Here is a 22,374-nt window from a genome sequence, read left to right as displayed (position 1 = left end):
TTTAAATCTGGAAACTCTTAATGCAAATGCTGCCGTTGATTCCAGTGGCTATAGTGGTACTTCACTGAAAAGCGGTTTTGCGGCATCGGGCAGGGCAGTCAGTGTGAGTTGAAGCAACTCTTGTGTTCCTGGAAGGGCTGTTTTCAGACCTGCGTGCCTGCTGTGGGCTTGGGCTGTGTCTAGATGAGCGGGAATACTTCAACCATGCAAATGCAGCCAGAGAGGTCCTTCTAGCCTGGTCAGCCCAGTCTTTTTAAACTGTTTTATGCAAAGATGATTCCTCCTTGCTGAATTGTAGTACTGATAACTGTGAGGTGCAAAACCTTAAAGTTATCCAATACCCTCAGAGTTTCACAATTCACCTAATTCAGTTTCTGACTCTGCTGATTGTAATGCTGCTGTATTGCTTCCCCTGGCGTGGCAGAAAGCACTGTTTCAGTGGCAGTTCTCAAAGGGAAAGTGAAGAACAAAAGAAACAGTGCAAACCAAAACTATTCGTGGAGTATGTGTGAACACTTACAGTTCATGTTAAAGACATTTAAAAAATAATCAGAAACACCCTCCCCGCCCCCAAATTAACAGTGTGTTAGTTCAGACTGCAGATTCTTGGAAGTTGATAGGATGACCTGAACTTTTGCATGACTGCCTACTGACCATTAAGCCCTTTACTCTAAATTGGTGCAGTGGATGCTGTCTTAATATTCAACACAACGTTCTGGTTTGGGAGAATGTTTCCTCCTTAGGAGGAACAACATGTCTGTTAAGACAAAAGTAAAATTAAAAAAACCCTAAACAGCTGTGAAACACTAAACCAGAAACATCAGTACAAATTGGAAGGTAGAGATGTAAAATATTTTTTTTTTTCTTAGTGTGTAGTGTATCATTAACACTACTGCATTTCAGGGTATAATTTAGGAATATATCTACATAGGTGTCATATATTTTTATGGGTCTGATTCTGTTCTAAATGAATGTATTAGCAGCACTCCTGTGAACTTCAATGGCAAGAGCATCATGCCCAAAAGAACATCTGCTACAGTAGGATCAACTTCTTGTCTTTCTCAACTTTACTGTACGTGCTGCACAGGGAAAATACGATGAATGCAAAGGATAGCGGAAAGCTGCGTTGCAGATCAGCATATTGGCTTCAGTGACAGTATCAAAAAGAGCAGCAAGGGTAGAATTTGGCCAGTGCTTTCAAGAGCAAAGCTGTGAGTACTGTGGTGATCCTCCTGCTTCACTTCATAAGCTAATCACCACCAGGGGTCAGGAGAAATTACTTGGTAGTAGTCCACAGATGTCAAGGTGTAAGGTGGGGATTTTTGTTGGCTTTTGAAGCGTAAGACATAGATCAATGTCAAAGCTTGTTTTGCAACTAGAGGTAATGCCTGTTATATACTGTGTGTTTATGGAGTGTGCGTGCATGCGTACATATGAGTGAGATTCCCAGTTGGTTTAAATCCATTGTCTCTGGCAAAGCTGAGTGCTGTACACCATTGAGAATTGGCTCTATAGCTGTTGATATGTTCATGGGTTTCTTATTGTTTTCTCAAATTATTGTGTTAACTGGGGTACAGCTCATGAACTCTCTCTATTTTTCATATTTATATTTCCTCAGTCATATTTTGCTCTTAAGCACATTTTGAAGGTCACTGGTGCAGGGTTATTTAGAAGTTTTGAATACACTTCTGATTCTCTCATTCCAAAGAACGATTCAAAAGAGAACAGCAAATTCCTGTTAAAAAAGCTAGAGATATTTGCCTTTTCATATTTTATGCCATTTCCACTTGCTTCTATTAAAACATTTTGTAATAGTAAGTATCCTCTCTGCTTTAAGCTGGAGAATCTAAAAAAAATGTGCTTGGTATCTGACGTTACTGACCACTTAGGCTTGCTGCTTTTAAGTATTGGCTGGTTTGTATGCGTATTTTTAAAACTAAGATTTAAGATTTACATATTATCTGGAATTTGATCTATAACTTGAAAGTCTACTGTATCCACAATAAGAATGAAAATAACCCTCAACTGTTGAAAATTCAACTCGGAGCACCCAAAGTGGCAATGACTGCAATAGTAGTTTTGTCGATATTTATAAATCAATGCAAACCAGAAACTGGATGTTTTAATTTACTACAGTTTCAGTGTAACTGATACCCTCAAGTTTAGAGCTTTAAGCTTTGTGAAGTGCAATGTTATTGCAGGGCATGCATCCAATTTTTAAAACATTATATAGATTGGAGACAGATGAGCTTTTCAGAATTATTTTAGGCCTATTTTGATTGAATGCCTGAGATGCATTTTCCAGTGGAAATTAATTGCATTGATGTGAAAACAAATGAACTCCAACCTCAAAATTAGCTGCAGGTTCATGCTCGAACCAATACTTAAAAAGGGAGGGAGTGGGCACAGATAGTGACTGCAAATTCTGATGACAATATACACTTTGTTCCAAGAATAAAATAACCTTTTTTCAATGCCTGCTCTTTTTTGCTGCCTCTCTTAGTGTGCATGCATGCGTAGGGAGAGAAATTTTCCCACGTATCTGTGGTTGCATGAGAGTGGACAATGGGTTTTATTAGCTATCACTGCTTCCCCTTGCCCGCTGCTGGAAATCTTTGCTGGCAGCATCTAAGTGTCAGTGAAACCTCCAGCAGCCGCTACCTGTAGAGCTTCTGTCATTGCCGTGGAGCATTTTGGGAGCACACCGTTCAGGGGGACTGTTCTGAGGGACTTTATTAGTAAATAGCAGCTACCGTGATTTCTACCCTTCAGTGAAATTTGCCTTAGCTATGTCAAAAATGCTGTAGATGAGTTTGGGATTCCTGTTTGCTCGACTGATGCTCTCAATCGGTGGTAAATCCCATTGAGATGCAGGCAGAGAAGGCAACGTGAGCTCTTTAAATAACAAGATAACGCTGGCTCGGAGCTGATCTCTGTTGAAGTACAGCAGCAGCAGTTCGCCACGACTTTGTTCTTTCTGCCTTGAGATTCACCTCTGCCCCTGTGTTTTTCATCATTTGTGTGACAGGATTTTTAGCATGTTTAAGAGATGAAGCCGATGCTAAGGTTCCTCCCAGGAAATGGCATAATTTGATCTTTATGATTTGAAAGGAATCAGTGAAGTGGGTTGGGGGTGGGAAGAGGGTCACTGAAGATACATAGCTATTTGGCAGCTCTAAGATATTTTTACACCTGGAGGTGACTTGCTAAACAGATAATTGAGACTACACCCTCCAGCATGTACTCCTCTCCCTCCTCCCCCGCTGCCACCCACTGAAACAACCAGCAGCTTTGAGACACTGAGCACATTTGGTGCTGTGACTGTGGTGGGCCACGCACGAGTGCTAACTTTTCTCTGGGCTGTAAGAGAGCTTGGCACTGCGGGAGTGTGTGCTGATGGCAGAAGTGCTAGCGAAGCAAAAAGCATTAAAAAGCACAGAGTATCTCTACGGTACTCTTGTTAAAGGATAGGATTAAGATCTGGATTTTGGTCTGCCGCTGATGTCACATGTCATCTGAGACTTTTCCAAGCTCTAATTTTCTATTTTACTTATTTCCTATTGTGTTTAAGAAATCATGTTTGTATTTTCTTATATAACTCCTTTCTTAAAGATTTCTACAGTCTATGTTAGAGTATTTTTGGTGTTAAGGGTAGAATTTAAATCTCAGTAAATAAATCATCTCGCAGGTATTATACCTACTTGTTTTCCTCACTAGTGACTGTGGGCAAGCTCTGCTTTCCATAGAGCATACAGCACAGTTTAGTCTTGCCAGCATTAGAGAGACTGAATCTGCCAGTGGCAGAGGCTGGAGTGGTTTTCTCTCACTGGGACTATTTTCATTAGTCAATCTTTTTCTAGCAAAATTGTGACCAAATTGATGCTCCAGGTCCAACTGTAGTGTTATGGCTCCATGTGCTATGAGTTGTATTGACTCCTGGTCTTGAGATCCAGTGACATTTGCAGCCACTGTCTGGCTTTGTACAAGCTCTGGACTGATGAAAATGAATGAGAAGCTGATGGATAAAGCTCTATTCATTTTCATGGATATGGAGCTGAAGAAATGTAAACATTTAGATTCATTCGGTTTTATTTTTGAAAACTTGCTGGAAGCTGCGTTTGGGGTGCACTGTGTCTTTCTGTTGACTACCCACAACAGCTGTGTTTCTGTGGGGACCTGAGTTAGGTGTCTGAAGTGAATTGGTCATGATTAGAAACCAGCCTGGGGTTTAAGGCCTGTCAGTTCAGCAGCAAACTGGTGTTTTAATTCAGGACACTTTTCCCAACCTCTTTGGGCACGACAACCTTCCCGCTCTAACTTTTACAACATTAAATGTAGGGGCAAGTGGGGGCACATTGAGGAAGAAAAAGTCAGGAGATGTTAAGCCATCCAAAGCATAAGGTCTCCGTAGCAGTCCCGTCTGCCTGCAGGCGTATGAGAAGATCGGCAAAGTACATCTTTCTTAAACACCCAGGCAGGCAAACATCTCTGAAACACAGGGGCATGAAACTGCTGCCGCGGCATCCATCATCCTGTGGAGGACAGTGAAAACATGTGCTGTCATCTTTGACATTTTAATTGAAAAGAAAGCTTACACAGATTTCGACCTTAAGCAGTGTGTTTATACAAGTGTATACAGAGAAATAATCTGTCAGTTCAGAGCAGGCTCATTGCTATAGGAGTTGGTTTAGTAACTGAACAATCCAACATTAGCTCACACACCTTGCCTTGTTCCATGCCTCAATAATTTTTAGTAGAAATACTTTGCCTAGAGGCATGCAGTTATTAAAAAAGAGGCTCAGCTTGCTTAAAGTCTGGAATTATTAGCTCATGGTAACAAGCCTGCACTGGAGAAACTGTTGGTTCTTTGTTTTCATGACTTTGCTGTAATTCACCGTCTTATTTTCAGAGACAAACTTCTGCTTTGTTTGGGAAATTAAAAAAAAAAAAAAAAAAGAACAAAAAAAAAGGAAAAATAAATCACTTCAAAAAGATTTTTTTTTTCATTTTTACTATAAAACAGGGTTCACAAAGCTCTTTTATCTTAATGTTTCTATTAATTTGCACTGATCCAAATAATAAGGGTAAATAAATTTTGAGAAATTGGTTTTACCACATTTCCAGTATATAGTAGGTACTCATGGAGAGCTTTCCAAATACCCTCTCAGCCCTTTAGGAGTAAAAGGAGCTTTTTCTCCATCCTTTTTGCAAAGTCGTATTCTTTTCAAATGCAAAGTTATGAAGGCCAATTAAACCCCATTTGCACTGCTGTAACACGTTTGGGAATGGAGTCACTTGAGCAAATGAAGGCTCCAGCACCTTTGGCTTGCACAAACCTGGCAGAAGAGTTACTTGGTGTTCAGTTGTCACTTTTGTCTGGATGATGGGGTTAGGTTTCTTTCAGGCTGTTTAACCTGGTGACATTTTTCCTCAATGAGGCTTAAATTTTCAAATTTTCTTGAATTTGCTTGCCAGGGTGGAGTCTTAAGCCCGACCCTTAAAAAGAATGCACATATTAGAAAGTGTTTGTGTAAACTTTATTGCTGTTATTATTCCTGGTTTTAAGTCAGCTGCCATTTGATACGTTTGTATATAATTGCTACCCTTTTTCTTCAATGAAAACTGATACACCTTTATTTGTGGTGATGCAAAATCATTTGTTTTCTTGAAGAATTAAGCTTGGTCCTCCCTGAGCTGGGAGACCATGATGACAGTGGAATCAGTTTGACATCATTCCTTGCTTTTATGATCAAATCATGTTTATGCTGCAGTTCTTTTGTTTTTATCCCACTTTTTTTATTTCATTACAATAATGTGTTTTTATATGAGCTGGTTCTTTATAATACCTTGAACCTACCTTTTGCAGTGTTTCCTTGTTTTGCTTTAACTATGCCATTATCCTCCACGTATCATTTGTGAGTTCCAGCTGTGTGCATAACACTATGCAGAACATAAACTTCTCCGAGGAGGTTATAGTCTTAGAAACCATTCTAGCTTTTCTTATTTTTCTTGTAATGGGTCAGGCAATAAGACCCAGTGAAATATTTAGAGGGAAGGGAAGATTGAAACCAGCAGTTTCTAAGACATGTAAGAGCCAAAAGGCAAATGCTAATGGGTTCTGTGAGGCTTCCAAGGACCTGCTGGTCCTTGTACTTATGTTGAATTTGCAGAGGTTCCTTAAACATGTGTTCAGGAAATATAGGTGGCATTAGCACAATTGGAGTTTCTAAAGGGAAGATTTATCATTGACTAAATCTTTAAATAGAGTTTGCCCCTCTAAATACATCACAGCAGTGGGTCTGCTGATTTGTGGGGCTTTTCTCCTACAAGCTTGGGTGAAAAGTACAGAATTCTTAACAGATTTTGGAGGCATTTTCCACATAGTATTTTACTGCATATATATCCATTCCCTGTCCTTTATTATCTTTTTTTCCTTATTCTTTCCCTTCAGCTAGGTGTTCTGTCCCTGTGAATTAGATCCAGTGAGCAAAAACGCGTTTCTGATGGAGTTGCTTTGTTCTCAGTGAACAGCTTCTCCCGTGACGAGGGATATGTGAATTGAGAAGTAACATCTCTTTGCTTGATTTTGACTTTGTCCTATCATTTCATATCTGTATGCTGCATCTTGTTCCTTTTATGATACTTGTTGCTGAATCCCTTCTACCTCTGTGCCAATGTATAGCTTGTTATCTTAATTGTGCCAGGTCTTCTCAAACACTTACATGGGCTTTCCCTTCACTTCTGAATCAAGCTTCTTGTCTTTAAGACTTTTCGCAGCTTAGCCTTATCTTATCTCAGTCCTCCAGTTTCTCATTACAGTGTCAAGCATCACTTTCACTTTGCCAGTGTCTTTACCATCAGCTAGTTTCTCTTTCCCAGGCTGAAATCTGTTTTTGTCCAACAGTGGTAAAATACCTTAATGTAACACATATATCGAAAATATATGCACACTCTGTTTAAAAATCTCTACAGAAAGCATAGCTTCGTCTGGATGCTCCCCAAATCCTCTAAGTTATAAGCCACAATTTTCCCTCTCTAGAGTATAGCCCTTCCTATGTCTCAATCTTAATTACTCCCTTCCTCTTGCAAACTTCCCTGGTCCTGTCATTTCTGAGTATAAGAGTTAAGTAAAAAACATAGAAAGAAACAAAAAAACAACCAGAGGAGTGCCACTAAACTGTCTCCAACTCTTTAGCATATTTATTTGCTTCTGTGTTCTGTCTCCCTCTTCTACTTTTCATCTGTTTTGTGTCTCTACATTGTAAACACACTGTGCAAGAATTGTCTCTTATCTGTGTTTGTACAGTGCCAGGCTCAATGGGGTCCCGGTCCCGACTGGGACCTTTGGGCACCACCACAGTATAAATGTCTGCTACTGATAATAATAATCTACCCACATCATGCAGATGTCTGAATTGTCTGAGAAATACAAACAAGGATCTTTACTAGGTTGGCAGGGAGCCATTAATTTTAGGTGCCAGTTTTCTTTTCCTCTGAAAATACTTTGGCTGTCTGAAAAACCTGGTGACACAAACCTCCTACTTCTTGGAAAGCTTGGCTCTTTGGTGATGCTGTGATTAAAACGTCGTTAAACATGGATATGGCAGGTCAGGTGAGGTCCCTACAACTACTGTGTGAGGTATTCCAAGTACTTGTCTGATGCTTTGTTGTTGCTTTCTTTTGTGTTTGTTTTTTTTACTCTTCCTTCTCTGAGTGACAGATGAATAAATTGAAACTAGCTAGAACTGCCCGACTTTTTTGCAGGGAGGGAGCACCTCAAATAATGGGCCACAAATGAAGAAAGCTATAGTGATTGCTCCTCATTACATTGATCATAATGGTATCACTGCTGCCTTATTCACCTGTGTCTCCCTATTGCTTCCACTTGCTCTCCTTCATTTTATCCTTGGTCTTTAAGCTTTCTGGGGCAGGACCTCACCCACAGTTTTTAAACTGAGGTTTCTAGGCACTGTTGTAATAAATATATATATATGTATGTACATACACATATATACATGCATATATATAAAAATGATGACAGTTTGGGCAAGTCTGTGTTGTGTAACTGGACGTGGTGCAGAAATCCCTGATCCAGTGCTGACCCAACATGGGCAACTGCCACAGCCCAACCAACCACCTGCGGGCTGCTCCTGTGTGAGCTGGCTGGGTCTGGAGGCCATAGAAAGTCAAGAGGTGAGTTCCTTTTCTCCAGCGCAACCCCGTATACTTAACGGCTTTTCTTTTTCCACACCAGAGCTAACTGAAGTAGAACAAAGCGGGTTGTGGTGTAGGTATTCTTGCTGACCTTACATGAATGCTATGTGTAGGCGAGTAAGGAGCAGGAGAGAGGTCATGGTAAGACCCACTGACCCAGAGTATTATACCATAATAGAAACATCCTGCAGCAGTACTTTGATTAGCATCAGTCCTCCTGCATGTAACTCTGAAGGGTCTAGGTCAGTATGAACCCAATCTCATGAGACCTCAGCAGCAAATTGTCATCTGCAGAAACCGCCCTTGAAGTCTACGGGTTAAGGGAAGCCTAGGCTTTTAATAGATGAATGTAGTGTTTAGTCATCAGACAATCTAGAAAACTGGGTCAGATAGATGTTGCATCATAGCAGACATAATATTTGGTATTAATCAAGAAGGCACATAGCAAAGTATATATCATAGATATTTGATTACATTAGTGGAGTTATCTTTAATCATTGGGTAGAGTCATATGATGGAACATGATCGAGTCACCACGGCTTAGCAGGGTACCGCCCATCTGTTTAAATGTTACTAAGGATGACTCACGGTGTTAGCACGACCGTGCAGAGGGAGGGGAGCCAACGTGGTCAGTTACAGCAGCTTGGCCAACACGTGGTATTTTACTAAGCCACTGTAATGCTATCCATCCAGGCCATGTACGCCCAAAGAGATAGTGCACAAATGCTGACTGAGACCCCATCATGTCCAACAGCAGACTCCTGCTGGAACACAGTGAAAATTCTTAAATTTGGGAAAAAAAACCACGATGGCCAGATTTTTGGTGAGGTCGAGCACTTGCCAGTTCTCTATCTTATCTGTCCTTTATTTGTGGGCTGTTTGCCCAACAACCCTATTTATTTAGCAACACAGGTGCCAAGGAATTAAAATCCGTCAGTCAGCAATATTGGCTAACAGGCTGCAGGCAGCACCTCCTCAGCATTTAGAAAGAGAGGAGCAGAGTCAACGTGTCCAACATTAGAAATAACAATTATAAACTCTCACTGACTTTCTTTGCTGCAGGATAGAGAGCAACAACAAAAGGGACTGTGTTGTCCTTGGAAGGAGAAGAAATGTCTTGGAGAAATTGAGTATCTCAGCCTGTACGGTTCTGTGCCATACATGTCCCCTGAGCTCTGTGTGAGTGAGTGCGCAGAGCACGTGCTTATCGATGGCCTGTATTCAATGTGGAAGCAATAGAAGTATCCATGAATACTGGCCCATGTCAGCTTCCCCCGATGGGAATCTGGTGTGCAGGAGCAGCGCAGACTTTTTGACAAAAGAGGGTCAACCTTAAAGCACAAGGTTCCTCTGACTGCTCTGCACCTCTTTGCAAAAACACACTTTGGAACACGCTAGTGGGAGTGTAGCAAGGAAAAATACCTGAAGTACTGAGGATTTTTTTTTCCTCTAGCTAAGTGTAACGCATATGCAGACCCCCAAAGTGAGCAGCATTAAAGGTGAAACTGGGGACAGCAAGGAAGCTTCTTTGCCATTTTAATAAATACCAATAATTCCCTTTTGCCCAAGTCCCATATTCCCAAACTCATTAAAGCAATTTTGGAAATTTTTTTGGCTCTGGAACATAAAAGGAAAACTCAAACTGTGTGGTCCCCTGAGAATCACTTGCACAAATTACATAGGTCAGGCCAAAGTAAGTTTCTGTCAAACAGCCTAACACCTAAGCTTATTATGAAACTAGTGAATTGTACAAAGGGTCTATATGTGGGACAATCTCAGAATGAATAAAGGCGCGGGGGTGGGCCTGCTGTCACGGTACTTGTTTTACTTTGGTCCTGCTGAAAACTCGAGTGATATTTTTCCTGAATGCGCTGTTCCTGTTAGCCAGCGTGGTTCCCGTGGGCTTGTCGGCTGGGAGGACACCCAGGGTGCCTCCCTGGCAGGGGCTGCACCACGCTCTGTTCTGCTCCTCAGGCCCCCCACCATGGGGGTCTCAGCCCTTGCACCCAGCGGCTGTCACACGGACTTCGAAGTCCAAGACAGAGGAGACCTGTTTGAGCTGCAGGGTGGTGGCTGTGGTGAGGATGGTCTGCTAGGAAGCTTGTGTGGGTCGCCACAGCTTCTGGAAACCAACCTGAGGTTGTTCTCCTTGCATTCAGACTGGTATCTCCTTACTTTTTTTCTTTTCAAAGGGTCACCGAATCTGCTTTTTGTGCTATTTTGACCCTGTACCAGTGATTCATCAGTCCTCTTGTGTGAATGAGTACTGGTACATGGAGCAGCTGTGTTTCAAGTGGAGAGTAGGATGGGTCAGGGACTGTGTGCTTGAAGTCTATTTTCTGAGATCATTTTTCCTGCACTCCATCCATTCCACTTATCACCACATCCACAGCTCCCCAGGCTTAGCCTTGTGCAGAGCTGATCACAGAGTCTCCTGTCCCAGAAGCTGATTCATGCTCCCTCATCGCGCTTCTTGCACCTTTTCACAGGGTTACACCACATATTTGAGAAACACTGTCTTGAGTTTCTTTGGGGGGGGTGAATGAAGATGTAAAGTACGTCATATTCCTCCATCAGCAAGATAACCAGGGAGGCATAGGAAGACCTTCTTGTCTGTATCTGAGATACATTTGTTATTGTTTTGTTTGGGTTTTTTTCCACCTTCTGAATAAGTACTGTATGTGTCTGGAAGGATTTTTAAAACATCCTTCAAAACACAGGCTTTTTCTCTCCATGGAGAACCAAGACAAAAGGATGGGTTCAGTCATGTGCAGCTGCTGAAGAGAGGGCAGCTGAGGGCAGAGGGGTGGGAGGAGAAGGGGCATTTGGGTACAGGAGAGTGGCCAGGGCAAGGGCTTTGTGGTGACATTTGTTGGGACAGAAATGTTGCTGGGGGAACGGGCTTAAAGAGAGCAGGGTTGAAGGACTGCAAGTCCAAGGATGGGAAATACTGGGGAGTTTTAGGGAACAGGGGATTAGGTAGTTTGAGCTCTGGGCAGAAGAGGATGAGACTTGTAGGTCAGAAGAAGCTGGTGTTACCGTGAGACAGGCACCTCTGCTTTGGGGGCCTGGATGTGGTGTCCTCCACACAGGATGTCTGTGAAACCCATTGCTCACAGCCTTTGGCCTTTTTGCTTGTTGTTATGTAAATGGAAGTGCCAGCTGAAGTTAGATGGGGGGGTGTATATATTCATGATTGCCAGTACCACTTACAATTGGAGCGGTAGGAAGTAAAGACCCATCGTTTGGCGTGACACAGTTCAGACCGAGTGGGAAAAGCAACTGTCTTCCCCCTCGCAGCTCTGAGACTGTGACTCTGCTTCCCTGACCAGCCCAGCCTGATTTTGAGGCTTTCACGGCTAGCTGTGGATTTGTCACTGAAGCAAAGGATGCTTCTGCGAAGGGTGAAAATCAACCCAATGTTTAGAGGCTTCAAATGTCTTTAGGCTCTTTCCATGGTTCCCCCTGCAGAGGCTCTTCAAGTTCCTGGACTATGTCCCCTTCTCTCTGGTCCTTCTCATACCTTTAGGGGTATCTCTCCTGCCTAATAAACAGTGGAAACCACGTACTATACTGCAGAGCATCTTGATCTGTGAGAATGCAATGTACTAACTTGTGCTAGCAATGTTTCTTGAGGCACTGCCTGTGAAAGCTTTCTTATTTTCATGCTTTTTTGAAAAGATAGGAAGTTATATTTACCTAAGCTTCAAGCAATTCATACCTTCTTCAAAACTAAAAAAAAAAGAAAAAACAAACCCCCAAAACCAAACAACAAAACAAACTCAACTGATCAATTCAACTGCCTCTCAAGACCACATTCTTAAAGGCTATTTTCAAAGAGTAGTCCCAGCTTTCTTTAATCCATTAATTTTATGATTCTTCTTTGTGAGTGGGCCTACTTTCTCACATGCGCTCTTTCCCTGTGCTGTACTTAGAAAAAAGTCCTTCTGAAGATATTGAACTCCTTTTGCCAAAATAACTCACTCAGCTTTTTTATAGTCCATACTTTTTGTCTTTACAAGCTACTTAATATGAATGTAATTTTGCTATTTTTCTTTCTTTCTTTCTTTTTTTTTTTTTTTTATTTTCTCTGCCCTGTTGATGTACTAACTGGTAAAATCAAGAACCTTGCTTTTGAACAAAGGCTCGGTAGAGTTTCACAGGAGAGAATATCAAGAGCGAGATGAAATACTTATTTTAGAGTAGTTTATTTACAGGTGACAAAATTTCAAAATTAAGAGTGTTTAATTTTCTGTCATAATCTGCAAAACAATCATCCACATATTTTTGTTCTTGAGGGCTAAATTTACAACAATGCACTGATGTAACATGCCAGGAAATTTTCCTGCTTTGTCTGTAGAAATCTGCTGGCCACTGTAAGATGGAGAAGTGCATGGACTGAGACTGGCTGTTATGTTTACATTAATGTTCTATCAGATGAACTATACTGGTGCTTTAACCGATAAATAGTAGAGGGAAAGTGATTCATCTGTTTCTTGAAAACTTTTGTTCTGCTGATTTCTGCAGGCGAGGACGAATGCTGGGTTGGCTTATCTGTGCCTGCTTGTCTAGAGTTGCCTGTGCCCAGCAATGACTGGCACGATAAGGCTTGTTCTGGTCTCCATAGCCCATGACAGCTTGCTTTCCTTTTCTCCTAGGCCTGTCCCAGGTTCTCTGTCTTCACTACTGCACCTACACAACCGACAAAGACAGCCTATGCCTGCCTCTATGCCTGGCACCCTGCCCAACCCTACCATGCCTGGATCTTCTGCTGTACTCATGCCTGTAAGTTTTTTGCCTTGGGTTTTTGAGGGGGGGAGGAAGGTTGGTTTTTTGCTCAATTCAGCCTATGCAGAGGTGAAAGTCTGCTGGATTTTCTAAAAAAATCAAAGTGTAATGAGTTAAGGAAGCTGGACCTTTTTCACTGCTTCATCTTACACAATAGTATTTCTGGCACAGTTAATGGCATGTTAATTAGTGTGAGAGTGATTAGAAACGGTTTACATGAGACTACAATTTCTGGTTCTCACACTTGGTCATGTAGGTGAGATCAGTATGTCTGGAACAAAAAGATTTTTCTGAAGTCAGACTAAACTGGAAAATCCGTGTACATAAGTTATGGCAGTGAACTCCAAGTAATCCTCTTGTTTGTGGGAGAGATAACCAGCTAACACGAAAGAAATGTGACTTACTTTTCCAGCCTGGTAACTTGCACTTAATTAGAACTTGGTTATGATCACTGCTCATCTTCCACTCATTTCTGCAGAGATGGGAATATTTCCCATCTTCTGGAAGAAAAAAGGGCTGCTTTGCAATTGTAGCTTCAAATTCTTCAATGATTTTAACAACCCTTTCAATATAAGACATTCAGGCAGATTAGGGGTGAAGATGAGTAAAGATGGCATAGGAAAGAGGGGATTGGGAAAGGAGAAGTTTCTGTTTCATTCCTCGATGTTCAGTTTGAAAGACAACCTGAGAGCGATCGACCATGAGAGGGAGGAAAGCACCCGACTTGTTCTGGCTTTGCTGGAGCGAGGGGGACATTCCACAGGGCTACAAAGGTTCAGGTTTGGCTGCTAGTTGAGCAGTCATTAATAAGTTATTAATTAGTAACTTGTCAATAAGGCTGTCCTAGCATATCGACCAGGAAGTTGAACAACAAAAAAAAATGCAAGACATGTCACTGTGGGAAGTTCTTTTCTGGCATGATTCCTAAGGAATGGTGCAAACGTCCTGCTTCAGTGTAAGCTCAGAGCCTTCGGGTTGCTGCCGGGGAGCCCTTTGGGCAGCTCTGCTTGCAGACAAGCAGGTGGGCTCTGGCTGAGAGCCCCAGAGACGTGAGCATGGAGGCGAGACAGACCCTGTCAGCTCAGGCTGCCCCGGCTGCAGCTCCTGCCCCACAGCCCTCCTGAAAGGGCCGCAGAGGGGATGGCAGTGGGAGCTGCTCCTGCCCCATGGAGAGGGTGAGGGGCCCCGGCAGAGGCAGCTTCTGCCCACCATGGGGAATTGAGGCATTGTCCTCTCCTCCGGGCCCAGCCCCCAATTCTTGCTGACACTGTGGAGGGTGAGAGTCAATACCTCACCACTGGGCACAAAAAAGACCTCCCCTGCTTGGAAAAGCTCAGGGGGATACACAAGTTTCTTGTATGAGCCAAAGATTCAGGGGACTGGCCCAAAGCAAGGTGGGATGCTCAGCTCTGGTTGAAAGCAGCACCATAACCCAATGTAGCTCCTCTGCCAATGACCAGCAGAATAACAGGGCTTGACTCTTTTTGGGGAAGGCTCCCCATGAAATTACTTTATCCAGGCCTTACTGCCATTAGGTTTTGTATGAAAATTGTATCCCTCCTTCCCAGCCTAGTGAGATTAGCTTGCGGAAGGGGCTCTGAATAGCCAGGAGGAGTTCTGCTTTGCTTTTGGCTATCTCAGCAGTACATGAAAGCTTCCCTTACAAGACATATGGAAAACTCTTCTCAGCTGAGCAGTCCGAGTGAAGGCAAAAGAGCCAACTTGTTTTCAATAAAGTCAAGATTGCAGATTTTTATTTATGTTTTTAACAAGCTAAGTTGGGCTGTACTGACAGGGGAAGCCACAACTTTATACAGTGATGCTTTTAAAACCACTTAACTCCGAGTGTTGTTATACTGAAAGGGAGAAAATCATTACAAAAAAGTGCAAACCTGGGTGGCTGCTACATTTGTTTAGTAAAGAACCCTTTTCTTTATAATTGGCTGTGAGCTTTCAGGGCCGATTCTGATGAAACACATGCCTGTGTGCATACACACGTGCAATTCACGACACAGATTGTTATTTTTCCAGTCATGACTTGAAGAAATAAAGCTGAGTCCATTTAAATAGAAACCGACTGTAAATTCTTGCAAATGTCTCCAGACATTTTCAAACCTTTTTTTTTTCTTTCTTTTTCTTTTAAAAGATGGAGCGACAAATGTCAATGAACTCCAACATTATGGGGATGCAGGGGCCGAACCTCAATAATCCATGTGCTTCACCTCAAGTCCCTCCAATGCATTCAGAAGCCAAAATGGTAAAAAGAGAAAATTTTTTTAAAAATTATTTTCTTTCCTTATATTACTAGTGCATACTGGTTACCCAGACAGTGGGGGATGTAGCCAGACACTGCTTACTTCATTCTTAGTCATATGTTACACTCTTTTTTAATACATTGCAGTAAATTGCCTTTGTGTCTATGAACTTTCAAGATGTTCCTAGTCCTAGCTGAGCTCTCAGTGAGAGGGGACTGAAGTGAAGGGTGGGCTATCTGATCCCTACTGTACTAAACAGGATTTTTGGTTCAGATTAGTAGAATTTAAGCAAGTGGTCTGGCTGGTTCTCTGATGGTGTCTGTGCTCTGCAACTTGGCTTAAGTAAAATTGTCAGTTAATAAAGAGTGAAGTAAAAAGTGTCTGATGTGGAGGGAGTGTACATAGTCTTTGGTTTTTTCCAAATAGGCACATGGTGTGTCAGGTTAATGGCAGTGTAAGAAAAGCAGACCAAACCATGTATATAAAACTGGGATATTTTCTTCTGCTTGAGTACAGCAAAGGTGTTATTGTCAAAAAGAGTCAGAATTTGGACAGAAATAATTGATTTATACGAGTCAAATGTCATAGCATTTTTAAAAGTTGTTGTATGTCTTACAAGGTCAAGCCTTTTCAAGCATTCGCACTGGTACAGGATTAATGCAGGTAAACTAAACTATTAAGTGGGCATCTGTAAGTTTTCCCCAGCTTTATATGCACTCCCATGGAGGTGTTCAGCAGTAACATCCCTGGAGCCAAGTTCATCAATGGAGAAACACTTAGGCTTTTTCAGTTTCAGAATTGCCATTTGCTGGCTAGTGGAAATATGAGGACAGAAGTTTGCAGTTTAACTCTGTCGGGTTTTTATCCTCTCATGATATCTCAGCATAGTGGAAAACAGGAGTAACTTCACTGAACTTCTTTCAGTGGCGTTTTGCCAAGGTAAAATTGTCATAAGTGAGAGAATGAAATCAAGCCGACAAAGATTAAGCAACCACATGTTTTTATATATTTCTACTTTGCATGCCTGGTACAGCTTTTAAAGTTGTTGTCATCTGTCCTGAGGCAAAGAAAAATATCTTCTTGTCTATAGGTACGGGGCATGCAACAGACTCTGGGTTAAGAGCAACAACATATATGATCTTATTCTATCTCTGTTTTCGTAGTTTGGATAGGTCATGCCTTTGCCTCACTGTTGGTCTGGGTTAGGCTGTTAACCCAACCTCTGTTAACACCCCGTCTAAAACCACACTCCGTAAACATGCAGCCAGTTGGCCAGAAGAAGAGCGATAGCCAAAAACTCTGGCTCCCCTGGCCAAGGAAAACCTGTGGTCAAGATTCTCTCTCTGCTGTACCACACAGCGACGGTGACATGCCAAATGGCAACAGCATCTGCAGCAGAGCTTGTTAAAAACTTTTTGGAATAGGCAAGTGTTTTTTCAACACAAGCATAGCTGAGCCAAGCTAAATACTCCTTGGCTGAATAAATCTAAAACTGGCATCTGTTTTGGGGACTAAAGGTTCTGTAGTTTACTCTCCCCCCACACCCCCTGCCTTTTTTTTACTGGAAGTATGAGGCTACTTAAGAAAAAGGTTAAATTATTGGTGCGTATGGTGAGAATTCTGTGCTTTAATAGCTGAAAATGTACATTAATACAAATTACTCTTTAATCTGGATAAGCAGGTTTTGTCCCTGAACCTAATGTATGAAGGCATGGTTCTTTCAGACAGAATTTGCTATTGGTTCCAAAACACAGTATAGTGAACAAGCAGTGCCTTTGCTTCTCAGGGGCTTTCTGCCACTCTTCCAGAGGTGGAAAAAATCTACATGCATTAACTCTTAAGAGTAAGAGGCATAATTCAGAGCTCCAGGACCTTTTTTCCTTTTCAAGTGCAGGGTTTTTTTTTTCATATTCTGTATTTTAGTTTTATCTTCATTTCTATTTGAGCACACATGTAATGTAAAAAGCCTCTTGAAGAATACAAATCTATTAACAATACCCTGCATGTACACCAAGTGGAAAAAATGTAGGAAGTATTCAGAGCAAAATTATTTCTTACATGTAAGTTCATGAATTTTAAATCTGAATCATCTGTATTATAGGCATGTTTGTTCTTATTATTAACTATTTCACTTTGCTTCATGCTCTATGCATGAGACTTTGCATACTCTGGTGACTTTTTTTAAAAAGTCGAAAACGAGAATGCTTAGTACCTTACCGGATTGCATACTGCATTAGGGAGGAATTTCAGATTTCCCTGGATTCTGCTAATGCTATTACTGCTGGTGCATCCATCACTGCATATGTTCTCTTTGGCTGGCCCCACTCTGCGAAGAATTATGTTGTACACTAGGCAGAGTCATCTAAGCTGTTTGAAGCTAATGACTGCAGTGACTGGAGAAGTTTGGGGGCCTTTGGGCCTGATCCATCAGCCGTTCAAATCCATGGCAAATGGTTCAGCATTTTCTTTGTTCCTGCATGAGAGAATGCATGGTAGGCTCCTCTAGATGTGTGACCAAAACCTTCTGGCCTTGTGAAAAGTATGTACCTGAGCAATGCAAGCATGATTTGGTATTCAGCAGTTGTAACACTATTTGGTGGCGTATGTGGCTTAATTTGCTTCTGTAAAGTAAGTATGAATAAATAATATCTGTATGGATGCTGTGTAATACCAGGTTTTTTAGAGAAAGCAGATAGATGGCAAAAGATTCACATCCTTGATTGGTTCATAAGTCTGTAGTAGAAAATGGAAGCCAGTCTGATAAATGCATACATTGTCTGATATATAAACACATCTACAGACATATACAGGCACATGTATGTTGCATTAATGTTATGTTTCTGTAATAAGCAAGTTATTTATCTATACATGTTTTAATCAGCTTGTGTTACCTGGCATTTATAGAAAGCCACACTGCCACCAAGATGCTTGGGTTTTGGTTTAATTTTTTCAGGAGAATGTTCCTTCAAATATTAAAGTATTGTAGATGATATCCCAGAACTGATTTAATTTATCACAACAATCTCAGTTTCCCTCACAGTGTGCCTCTCAATTAGGTTATCACATAATGCTTTAAAACTGTCCTAGTAAATGAATGAGTGAACATCTAAATCAATACCGCTTTCTTCTTAGGTTCAGAACTGAGTGGATAAAACCTTTATGCTGCCCACCAAAAACACACATTGATTTTGTATTAAAATATATTGTGTTGGAAAGTGGAGGAAACATAAAACTCAAAGTGTACATGGTAAAAATATGCAGAATAGCATGTGTAGCATGTTAACATGTGGCTCAGTATGCTGAGAATATTATGAACTCAGAATTGTTGGCGGTGCCTTTGCCTTAATATACTGCTTGCATACAGTTTGATTCTGCAGTTTCAGAGTGTTCGAGGTTTTATAACTCGGAAGTGCAATACCATGTGGATTACCGGAGTGAAAGATAAATAGTGTGCACTGAATCGCTGGAAGGCTGCATGACAGCAGGTCTTTTCAGTGGAGATGATTCCTCTCAATCTGAATTTTGCAAGACATTGATCTTCACCTGTAGAGATTTATGAGCTCTGAAATGAGGTATAAAAAGCAGGCTGGCAATGAAAGTAATTGAACGTAAAAATACAGTTTTCAATTTGACCTGTTAATTTTTTCTTTTACCTTCTGTGTCTGCCCCTTGCTGGATACGTAGTTTTATAAAATTTAAATAAAATGTAATATGTATGGCTTGGCTGTAGCTGCTTTCCTGACAGAATCTGTACGATTCTTTAAAAAAAGAGAAGAAATTATTTCCATATCAGAAGTATGCAGGGTTGTGGGCTATTGTTTTTGCCTTGTACACATTACTAGGTTGAACAGTAATAATAAGAAAATGAATTTGAAAGCGTCTATCAGATGTGAGAGTGAAAACATAACCAGAAGAGAAAAGTAATAAACTAGTGATGAGTATGTTCCTAATTATAATGGTAAAATATCCATATTAGCTGAACCTCATAGTTTACCTAAGAACGCTGGGCAGCTTTGTCAGAGGAGGAGGAGAGAGCTGAAAGAAATTGCAGTTAGGCAGTTGTCATCAGCACTAATTTTTGTTCCACTTACTGAGAGTTAAGGGTCCAGATCTGACTGGTGGCTGTGAAAATCCTGGTCCAAGCACTGCTCAGCTCTCCATCCCAGCGGAAAGGCAGGACTGGCTGCGGGACCTGGGTGCGTTCCGTCTGGCTGCCGGTCAGGCACTGCTCGCTTTCTCCAGCAACACGTCCCGACGGCCAGGCAGGAGAGCCTCGGCCCCAGAGGTGCCCCCCCTTGGGTGCAGGTTGGGGTCCGTGTTTGGATGGAGTCTTCTGCTGCTTCTTGCTTTACAAGTCGCATGCGTTTCCATGCCCGTGAGCTCCGATGGTACAACTGATGGTACAACTCTGACAACCCTGATGGCCCAACTGGTGCAAAGGGAGAAACGGCTGGAGTAACCTTGGCCCCGGTTTGTAACCGGCCCAGTTGGTGGAGTAACCGGCCCCAGTCTGGTCCTCGGCTCAGCCGTTGGATGCAGACACAAGAGTGTCCGAGCAGCAGCAGCATCCTGGGACAACTGGTGGCCTTGGGAAGGACACTCCTCTCGGTGCCAGCTCTGCGCCCAGGTCCGTGAGCTTTCCACACTGATTTCAGGCAGGAGACTGGTGTAGGCAGTCCAGACAGGATCAGAGCCACCGAAACTCTAGGTTTAGCTACTTAACACCTCATGACTGAAGATATTTTGTTAAATATAACAAACGGTTTGAAGTCTGTGTTTTCCTAACAAGCTGGCGGGGAAAGGGGTCACTTTAGGAGGGCACCCTGCATTGCTTCAGGGCCAGAAGGCTTTTCTTCGCACAGATTCTGGACTACTGAGCAGAAGGAAAAATGTCACAAAGTGTTGCTTTCAACAGCAATTGCTCATCTTGTCCTTTACAATAAAGCAATGAAAGCAGCATAAGAAAAAAAATACCTGCAAAGAGAAGCCTTCCAGTTTTTTTAAAAAAAAGAGTTGTGACAAAATTTCCTGTATCAGTAACTATTTCCAAGGAAGGGACTGTTAAATAGTTAAAAAACAGGGTGCTTCTGCAACTGTTGACAAAACTCACTGTTCTGAAATTGTATCTCCTGTTACATTTGTGTTTATGTTTTAAAGTCCCCAAAGCCAACCTTTCAGTGTGCTCCTGATCTATGCTTTAAAATCCTCCCCGGGCAGTAGCCTTGCCTGCAGACAGTATGCCTTGCTGTGGATTAAGGTATTATCGTGATGAGTGAAGCTAATCGCATTCTGTTTTGTTTACTGAAACAGGACCTTGTACCCGTCATGCCTAAATGCTGGATTATGAACTAGACTGGGTAGGAACTAATTCTTCTTAAGCTGTCAGTGGCTCAATAAGTGCAACAGAGAAGTGAGCCTGTTCAGTTACTCATAGCTGCTGCGAATAAGTGTTGAATATTTGATCTCGCTTCTCCCAAGTGCGTACAAATTGCGTTGCTTGTTGCAGACACAAGTTGTAACAATTCCTTGCATTTTTCTTTCTTTGTGTCACTTTATCCTGTGGTGATCTTATCAGCACTATTTCCCTAGAAGAACTTAGATTTTTATTATTTTGTTTGCCTTGATTCAGCTGGGTGTTAAAATGACCTCTCTCTCTCCCCCACCCACTAGCCCTCACCCTTTCTCTTTCCCTGTTTCTCCACCACTCTCTTTCCTCAGAGGATTTACCGTCTTTGTAGATTTGTTTCTCTTTCTCCTTTCCCCTCCAGTGTCCACCCTGATTTTGTAACCATAGCAATAATTGAAATACAATCCTAGTATTTTCTTGCTGTAGCTATCATCTAGCCCAACACATGAACTGCTGGCTTTTGTGTGTTGCAAAGTTTTGAAACTTAAATCAGATGCATCCCTATAAGTAAGGGTGACTTGTTTGGTGCTGAATCATTCCTTCCAGAAAAGGTTTTGTTCATGTAAAGCTGTGTGTCCGTGGGAGCTGATGCAAGTAAAACCAAGACCTTATGGTAGTGAAGCCAGGGAAAAAGGAAATAAAAATAAAAACAAGGTTATGTTACAGGGAAGTTCTGCTTCGCATAGATATATTGCAGTCTTTTGCTTGGAATATGTACAGCTTTCACTTTCCAAGATTTTTGCAAGAGCCACGAATAATGGAAGTTGTTTTTCACTTCAGGCCATTGCACATTAAGCCTGGTGTTTGCTGGGAACGTACGTGTGCATCTCCTGACAAGCGATGGGCCGTAGGGCAGAGGGGATGGTGTTACACACTTTACCAGCTCCATATTTTAACCACCGAGGACACAAAAGCTGGAAGCAAAATTCTCATGGCAATAAATCTCTTCTTTATGGACAGGCTTAAAACGCGTTTTCTAAAAACTCTACAGTAGCTAATGAAGCAGTTTATTAATTATGATAGCATTCCTGTGAGATAAATAATTTTAGACCGTTGAACTGAGAGAGAAAAGTGAAGTGACTCACTAGAGGCCACACAGTTTGTCAGTGGAAGAGCTGAAACAAGCACAGAAGAATTTCTGGCTGACACTTCCAGAGAACACAACTTCTGTCTGAGTAGAATTTGTGTATATGTATTTCTTTCAAGTTAATATTAATTATTCAAATTGGTAATATCAATATAATTGCTGAAATACAGTGTTTTTTCAGGACTAGTGAAAAATGGGGAGACTCTGAACGTCTCAAGATTACGGGGGGGTGCAGGCTCAAATTTAGGATTCAAATCCAAATAAAGATGACAGTTTTTGTTTGGATTTAATGCCCCTGAAATTTCCTGAACTTTACTGATGAGTTTCTGGCTCAGAATGACAAAAATTAACTGATCTTCTGAGACTTCTGTCATCTGAGATGATGGAAGCCTTGTGAGATCAGCTTCCCTGGCATCGTGGCTTTCACTGAAATCTCAGGAGAGCACTTACTTTCACATAATGTCAACCATATCCAAACCAGGACTAACGAATACCCCTGTAGAACTCCTTCTAAGATCACAGGCATACTTGAAATACTGCTAAAGGCTGTGTTCAGTCTGAGGAAGTGCTCACAGCGTTTGTTGTTTCTTCTGTCAGATATGGCCAGTGACACTTTTCAGGGG

General features: G+C 41.7%; 1 protein-coding gene across 2 annotated transcripts in view; it reads left to right on the top strand.

Moving 5' to 3' along the window:
- Positions 1-22,374, top strand: part of CREB5 (cAMP responsive element binding protein 5) — a 264,530-nt gene that overhangs the window by 176,464 nt on the left and 65,692 nt on the right. For both annotated transcript variants that reach the window (XM_032991717.2, XM_032991718.2), the window contains 2 exons: positions 12,873-12,999; positions 15,149-15,259. In XM_032991717.2, coding sequence (XP_032847608.1) covers positions 12,873-12,999; positions 15,149-15,259 — 238 coding nt within the window. The remainder of the gene's footprint in view (positions 1-12,872; positions 13,000-15,148; positions 15,260-22,374) is intronic.

This window comes from Tyto alba, unplaced genomic scaffold, assembly GCF_018691265.1.
Source record: "Tyto alba isolate M040663 unplaced genomic scaffold, T.alba_DEE_v4.0 Super-Scaffold_38, whole genome shotgun sequence".
In the NCBI taxonomy this organism is placed as follows: Eukaryota; Metazoa; Chordata; class Aves; order Strigiformes; family Tytonidae; genus Tyto; species Tyto alba.
This window is presented reverse-complemented; position numbering and strand designations above follow the sequence as displayed.